We start from the raw sequence: 8,000 nt of genomic DNA, 5'->3' as shown, positions 1-8,000 counted from the left end.
TGGCGTCCCAAGCCAGTTCTTAACCAACATGCCACTCGGCCGGCCATCTGCTAGGTTTTAAGTCAAATGTGGTAAGATAACATAGAAAATTGTCAACTGTCATTATTTGGGAAAAGCATAAGTTTTCACCCCTTTCTGCAAAAGAACTGCATCCTGAAAAACAGTGACCCTGTGATGTAAGGGAATTATGTCATGGGCCATCAAGTTTATAAAGGAATTCTTGTGTCACCTGAATACTAATCAAATGCGCATCTGCTTTGTAAACACAGTTTTCTTAACCACAGCCGCCTTCCTCCCTGGCAGTGCTTCCTCCTCGCCTTTGAAAAGGGTCAAACTTTTGCCCTTGAATTGTTTTCTTAGGAGAGGGCCAGCGCAGCGTGGTCACCAAGAACCCTGCACAGAGGAGTCACTGGGGACAGTCCTGAAACGGGGCTGATCCGGCGGCTGGGGACCTGAGGTGATGCGGCCACAGGTGCTGCTGAGCGGCTGGTCCCCGGCCGCATGCCGGGAGCCCCTGTTAATGCACCAGCAGTAAATTACTTACAAAAGAGCCAGATCTCTGGGCCTTACGGCCCACTCGCTACACCTGAACCGCCCGGACGGCCAGGAGCCGAGTCAGGTGGGCTGCATGGGACACCTGGCCGCGCTCAGCTTAGCACACAACTCTGGACTTTCAATTGTGTCGCTATGCCACTATTGAGCCTGCAATTGTGTGCTTCCCCTTTATTTCCTAATTGTATACATACATTTTATATTATTTACAGTGCACACATTATAACATACATTATAGTATACATTCTCTTAATCTAACCTAAATTTGACCCTTAATTTAGTCTGAAAGGAATGCAAAATGAGTTCCCCAAATGGTACCCACTGTGCGTAATTACAAATGCGCGTGTCAGTGACGTGTGTGACGTGGCCACGCACACGCTCGTCACCACCCGCGGCAGCCCCGAGCTCAGCACCCACTGCCGCTGCGGACGCAGAGCTCAATGAGATGCAGACACGCTGACTCCAGCCTGTTCTAAGTGTTCACGTTCCCAGCTGCACGTGGCACGTGTCTTCGCGTGTGCATTTCCAGAGTTTTCCAGCTTTATTGAGGTGTAATTTGCTAACAAAATTGTAATATATTTAGAGTATACAACGTGATGATTTAATACGTGAAATGATCCCCACAACAAGTTAGTTACCGCGTCCATCACATCACATGGTTACCTTGTTGGGGGAGAGTGTGTGTGTGTGTGTGTGTGTGTGTGTGTGTGTGTGTGTGTGGACTTAAGATTTACTTACACGTTCTATGTTCTTGCAGGTGAGCACACTGGACTGGGTCCGAGCAGAAAAAGCCTATAACCTCTGTGAGGTGCTATTTAAAGTTGACAAGGTAAGTGTCCTTTGTGCAGTAGATGCTTCCATGTAATAAGGTGTCCCTTTGGGTTTAAAGTGTGAGAGAGACATTGGTTCAGCACTGTCCATTGGAATAGTAAACTAACGTGAAAACCTTCTAGTCGCTTCCCCATCGCGTCCGGACAGTTGTCACCCTGTGGCTGACCAAGGTGGGCGGATGGTGGACGGACGGAGTGTGTGTGCGCGTGCGTGTAATGGGGCCGGAGTTTTAATCGCTTCCAATCACAGTGAACTATTCCAGGAACTTCAGTTTTTTGTTGCTGCTGCTGTTCTTACCAAATCAGATCCAAAATGTGTGTAAAAGCTTTTCTTCCTTAAGCCTGCCCTGAGCCGACCAGTGTGACTGGTCAGACCTGGTCCTGTTGGGGGGGATGTGTTCCTGGGTCCGGAGGGCGGAGGTTCGCCCCGAACAGGTACATCTAGCTTTCAGCACAGTCCTTTAGTTGGACGTTTGCAAAGCATTTAAACCACAGCCATGAGGTCAGCTTTCCTGGTTGTCCCCGCACTGACCCCTCAGCATGTAATGAGAGCTGTGTTCCCACTAAGGATGGGCCTGCCGCTGTGAAGACATGTTAGATGTAAAGGTGAGGGGACAGGTGAGGGCCCACGCCGCCGAGGGGAGCACACCGAGGGAACGTCACCTCGCTGCTAAGACTCCCAGCAGCCCTCAGGCTGGTACAGAGCTCCTGGTGGCGCTGAGTTATACAGACAAGTTGGGATGTTGAACCTGAATGAAAAATGTGGGAAAGAGGTGAAAATAAGTCACTGTCACCAAGCGAGCTCTGTGGAGCAATGGATGATCAAATATCCCAAATATCCTGGAGGACTTCAGGCCTCCCGGCGATGTCAGGCTGACCGTGCGCTTTCTCTGGCCTGTGGGTGTCCCGGCTGTGACCGGGGCCAGGACTTGTGATCAGGTTTGGGGTCTGCTTCTCCTGCTGCTGTTCTGATGGGACCGAGGGCTGAAGCCACCACCCACGGAGGACGAGACATCCGTGGGACCACACTGCCCGAAGCCGTGACCCAGCACGCATATGCAGCACACACGGCCAGCCGGAGGCCCCGCGAGCACACGCTGTGACAAAGTGCTTCCGAGTGACAGGAGGCTGGCCAGGAGGATGGCTCCCAGCTCAGCACAGGGCATGTGGTCATCGCGATAAAGGACAGCGGTCACTGCTCCCAAGAAGCACGCTGAATTCCAGGAGTTCGTTGTTAAACCTGTGAGCCGACAAAGCTGTCTCCCTTCTGACGGCCTCACTGAGTGTCGCTGCACAGTGAATTTAAGGTTACACACGGGCACTTAGTTCATTTTTCAAAAATTGAAATAAATGTGTGATTGCCATGAGAACTAGCGCTTAGTATAGATTTTTTTAATGACGTGTTTTCATGATCACCGTTTCAAAGTACAGGCATTAATAGTTACCCCAAAAATCAAACTTTGTAGTTGCGCTTTTGTTTTTCCACGACAGTTTCTCCTCTCTAAAAATTACATTTTCCAATTCTAAAATCATGTTTCAACACTCACTGTGACACAGACGGGGAAAAGGCACCTATCGGCCTGATCACATCGTGACTTACAGACAGACCCAGGGCGTGTGCCTCAGCCGTCAGGAACTCTGCACGAAAGTAGATGGACGTTTCCTCTCCACGTAAGGACTTTCCATCTGAAACTTTCAGGAAAACTAAATTTGCTCCTGTGTTTGGCAGAGGGCCTTGGTGACAATGTCTGTTCGCCATGTTCCTCCAGCGCCTTGCTAAGCAGTCCCTGCATGTCCCTGAGCTGGTCCCCTCGCCCCGTGAGGGTTGGCCCTGGGCGTGTCCATGTCACAGCTAAGCACTGAAGCACAAAGTGCGTCCCTCGTCCCGGTCCCGTCCTGGCTCACTCTCAGACACGGGCGTCCAGGAGCCCCCAGAGTGCCCCCAAGAGTTTTGTGACTTGCTGTGCAGCCCCGTCCAGTACTGTGTGGATAAGCAGGAGACGAGGAGAGTTCCTAAAGGGTCCTGACATGTCACAGCCACAGCACCTGGACAGACAAGGAGGACTCCCAGCCTGCTGCAGTGGGGGGGCGGGGGTTGGGGGGGCTCAACTCCGCAGAGCCAGAGGCAGGGTCCCTAAGAGCTGGGTGCGCTGAGGTCCGGCCCCCATGTGTGCTCACCAGCCCTGTGTGAAGGAAACTAAACCCCTTGAGTCTTCACGGTAGGATGCAGTTTTGTGGCTTGGAGTGTCCCATGAAGTTAGGGTCCTGCCCTGGCACGCGGACGGGGGTGGGGGGTTGGGGGAGTGAATAGGGGTTATTTCTTTTTTTTCTTTTTTTTTTTTTTTAGCTGAGCCATCCTGCTACCTGATGGCAGCTCAGCGGCTGCTCAGCTCGGGCTGGACTTGAACCGCTGTTGCTCGGAGCTCAAACTCTTGAGCGAGCTCTTAACCAACTGAGCCACTCGGCCGGCCCTAGGGGTTATTTCTTGACCTTTGTGTTCCGGAGAGATGGCCCCTGGTCCTGGGGAAAGACAGCCCTGGGAGGCAGAACTGGCAAGAGGCTTTTAAAAGATTTGCATCTCAAAGGGGCAGAGAAAGGCTTCAGGATGATGGGTTTTGTGATGTGGATGTTCAAAGGCTGGGCCCCAGGGGCGGGCCTGAGGGGACAGCGGCAGCTGGGTCACTGGTCACTCACAGTCCGGCCTTTTTTCTGCATGTCATGCCCTTGACTTAACTCTGTGACCAGTCACGGACTTTTAGGTCGTGTTGACACATTGCAATCCGCAGAGACCGCGTTACTGTTTTAAAAAGGAGCCACAGGAAGTACACGGGGGAGGAGCCACATGTGGTGACTGAGTCCCTTATGCGACATTTGTCACCCACGGTCTTTGTGAGGCTGGACAGTTTGCATTCTGGAAAAGAACGTGTCTGTGAAATCCTTCAGCGTTTTCATGGACTTTCTCAGGTTGTTCAAAAGCCCCTGTGAATCCCCCGCCTTTGCTCCTGAATGTAAAGTCCAGCTCACTGACTTGCCAGTTCCGGAAGCCAGGAAAATGCCACCGCTGTCACTGCTCGTTCAAGAGCTCTCTGCCCAGAGCTGACGCTTAGCAATCACAAGAGTCACATGTTAGTGGTTTTCTATCAACTGGTGAACATTTCGAGGATTATCAAAAGACCACTGAGAAATGTTTAGAAATCTAATATCATGTTTAAGCACTCCATTAATTACATTACAAATTTGTAAAATTATGTGTGCAGAGACACTGCATGCAAAGGAATAGAAAACCCCAATCAAATGACAAAAAGGTAGTCATAATAAGATTATTTCGCTTTTGTATTTCCTGCATTGTTACTATAATTGCTTCGACATAAATAAATAGAAGCAGGAAAAAATCGAGGTAATTTAAAACACAGTCCTTCTGTTTCAGAGAGGAGAACGGAAGCTGGTTTGTGTGTTGTGGGTGGGGCGAGGGCCCTGGGGCGGCTGGAAACGTGGCTGCAGGGAATGACCTCTGCCCTGGCCCAAAAGCTTAGCTGAAGATCAGGTATCAGATTTCAATCTGCACCGAGGCTCATGGCCTCGGAGACCGTGTGTTTTGTGTGGCATTGGAGCTCACATGACTCGGGGACGCAGGTTTTGCCTGTGCTGTCACTTAAGGGGCAGTCTCCTCCGTATGACCCAGTTTATAGCTCCAAACCTGAGACTCACAGAGAAGTAAGTGGCTCAGGGCCAGCGGCTCGTAACTGGAAGGGAAGGGCTGCACGGAAAGGCTGCACACCGGCCCACTGACCAGAAAGGAAGCCGGCCTCCATGCAGCCGGCAGGAGCACTCTCTGGAGCCCCCTCCGCTGTCGGCCTTGACACCGAAGTCCAGTGTTGCAGGAAGGCCAGTCGCTGATGCCGGCCGGTCCTGGTTTGTGACACTCAGTCCTGTGCGCTGGGTGGTTTCTGAGTCTCCCAGTCTCAGTGAAGGATCTGGGCCGCCTCTGGGACTGAGGTGCAGCCTCTGTTCCAGGGCTCAGTGGGGACTAGGAACATAGGCACCACACAAGCATGCACGCGCGCGCACACACACACACACACACACACGCCACATGCACACACGTGCACACACACCACGTGCACACACATCACATGCACACATATGTCACATGCACACATGCACACACATGCACAAACCACAAGGCAGCAGGTGTCTAAATGAGGCACAGAGTACCTGGGCAGCTGGCTGGGTGACCAGAGTGGGGTCGCACATGGAGTGGAATCCAGCAGACTGTCCCCAGCCCCACAGAGTCCTGGGTCCCCCCCCGGGTGGCTGTCAACAACTTTTCCAAAACCATTTGCCCGGAAGCCGAAAAAACCCTTTTGCCCGGTTCAAAATTTCCTGCTGCCTGAGGGAACGAACTTGAAAAAAGTTGTGATTGGGTTTTCGGGTGGGGAAGGGAAATCCTTCAAGGCCGGTGTTGCAGCCCCGGCCTGCGGCAGCCCCCACTCTGTAACCACACGCTGGGCCATGGTGAACGCACGCTCCCTCGGGCCACTGGCAGCCTGGGCGGCATGTCACCCTCCTGGCCTTCCATCCAGGGCAGCGCCCGTGCCTGCTGTGGGCTGGTCAGCGTGTCTGTGGAGTGAGGGGATCTAGAGGGAGACGGGTTCGGGCATCAAGTCCTGTTCTTGGGTACAGCGATCGTAGAATGGGACGAGCCCTGCAGCTCCCAAGGGTCCCAGGCAGTGGTGACACGCTTGCTGCGGTGCCTTTGAGACTTGTAGGGTTTGCTGAGTTTATGTTAAATTCAAGCACAGGAGTCTCATGATTTGTATCTGTAAAGTTAAACAGAGAAAATGAAGTTGTGATCAGCAAATTGTAAGTGAAAGTGCTCACAGATACTTACGAGTCGGACATAACTTACAAATCCTTGCATTGGGCCCCCACACAGCACCGTGTCCGCGTCCCCTCGGGAGCCCGTGCACAGTGAGCGCCGGGGTGCAGGGGGCGCTCCAGCCCCAGCGCGTCTCAGCCCTGCCCTGTTTTTCAGCCCCGGCTCCCAGACGCCTGCTGCTCACGCACAAACCTGGGGTTCCGGGACCTGGACTTTGGGGACCAGGGGCCACACCGCTTCAGTGTCATGGTCGGCCGTGGTGGAAGTCACTCCTTCAGCGTGGAGCTCGGCAGTGAGCTGGCCGAGTGGGAGGCGAGCTTCCAAAGAGCGACCTTCACAGAAGTTCAGAGAACGGGGGTAAGTGGCTCAGTGTCCTCAGAGGAAAGTATCCCCAGGGGTGACCCGTGGCGATTGGAGCGCGCATGACACTGTCTCAGAAAACGCGACTCTAAAAGCTGAGTGTTTCCGTGTGAGTCACCACGTCGAGATGCTCTCTCCTCCGTGAGTCACCGCCGGGGAGTGTGGGGCGAGCACCCCGTGTCTCCGTTTACACGCGCTCACACCTCAGGTGGGGAATGGTGACGGTGCTCTCCATGCCTTTAAACCCCGATTTCATGACCCAGCCGGAGTAAACGGGGTGCAGCGGGCAGAAGGCCTGGCGTGCCGTGTCCTCCCAGTCTGACACGGCACCTAATTATCACTGGGCGGGAGGGTCTGTGTGTAAAGCTGGCTGGCCAGGCCCCATTTTAGGGCAGTTCAAATGGAAAGGGGGTAAAAGTGAGGCCTCTGGTTTTCCAATTAGTCACATTCTCTGTGACACTCAGTGACATGGATTTACTGCACAAATGACATTCTTAGTGCTCTGATGATTTCACTTATCAAGTGTCATCCATCAGCACATGTTGAGATTACTGGGAGCAATGTTTTTTCGTTCCAACCAAATCTGGAACTTTTTGGTGGATGAATTTCAGAATGTCAGTGCACCTCAGCTGCTTAGTCGGAGTATCCCGATAACCTCATGCATTTGGCAGCTCAGGACAGTCACCAGGCGCACCATCCCTTCCTGTGACCACGCTGGGGCACAGGACCAGCTAGTGAGGCCCCAGAAGGTCCCCGAAAGACCTGCCTGGTCTCCTGTTTTAGATTTCCTTGCCCCTCACGCCCTCACTGCGTCCTTCCTCCATGCACCACCTCCTTTTCCGGGTCAGATGGTGGTTTCTAGAACAGCTACTGTGGCTGAGACAACAACTACAGCCCTTGTTAGGGTTTTGTCAAAAACGAGAGCAAACAAAAGCCAAGCGAGGTTCTACGACACTCTCATGGGGAGGGCGCGTAACAGTTAGTCCATGGAGGGCTGTTGGGGTGTCCTGAGGAGCTAGCCTCTCCCCGCCCCCGAGGCTGTCTGCGTCCAGGTTCATGCAGCCAGGTGGGGGTTCTCTCAGTCAGTCTGCCTGGGGCCGTCGCCCCCCTGCCACGGGCTGCTTTAGACGTTGTCAGATGAGCAGCTCTGGTCTGGGAAGGTGCCTTCTCCGAGAGTGACTGTCAGGCCCACGAGCTAACCCAGAGTGTCCCCTGCTTCTCACTGTGCTGGCAGCAGTGACACATGTTTCCAGAGGGGCTTTGTTCTGGGCATCACAGATAATGTGCAATCAGAGGCAAACATTATAACTGAGTCATGGCCAGATAAACGTGTGTGTGTGTGTGTGTGTGTGTGTGAGAGAGAGAGAGAGAGAGAGACA

General features: G+C 53.2%; 1 protein-coding gene across 1 annotated transcript in view; it reads left to right on the top strand.

Annotated features, from left to right (window-relative positions):
* Window positions 1-8,000, top strand: part of SNTG2 (syntrophin gamma 2) — a 171,833-nt gene that overhangs the window by 132,679 nt on the left and 31,154 nt on the right. Inside the window, exons 14-15 of the mRNA XM_019646282.1 lie at window positions 1,310-1,381; window positions 6,418-6,618. Of these exons, the coding sequence (XP_019501827.1) occupies window positions 1,310-1,381; window positions 6,418-6,618 (273 nt within the window). The remainder of the gene's footprint in view (window positions 1-1,309; window positions 1,382-6,417; window positions 6,619-8,000) is intronic.

This window comes from Hipposideros armiger, unplaced genomic scaffold, assembly GCF_001890085.2.
Source record: "Hipposideros armiger isolate ML-2016 unplaced genomic scaffold, ASM189008v1 scaffold_100, whole genome shotgun sequence".
NCBI lineage: Eukaryota > Metazoa > Chordata > Mammalia > Chiroptera > Hipposideridae > Hipposideros > Hipposideros armiger.
The sequence above is the reverse complement of the archived record's forward strand: the minus strand, read 5'-3'. Positions and strand labels throughout refer to the sequence as shown.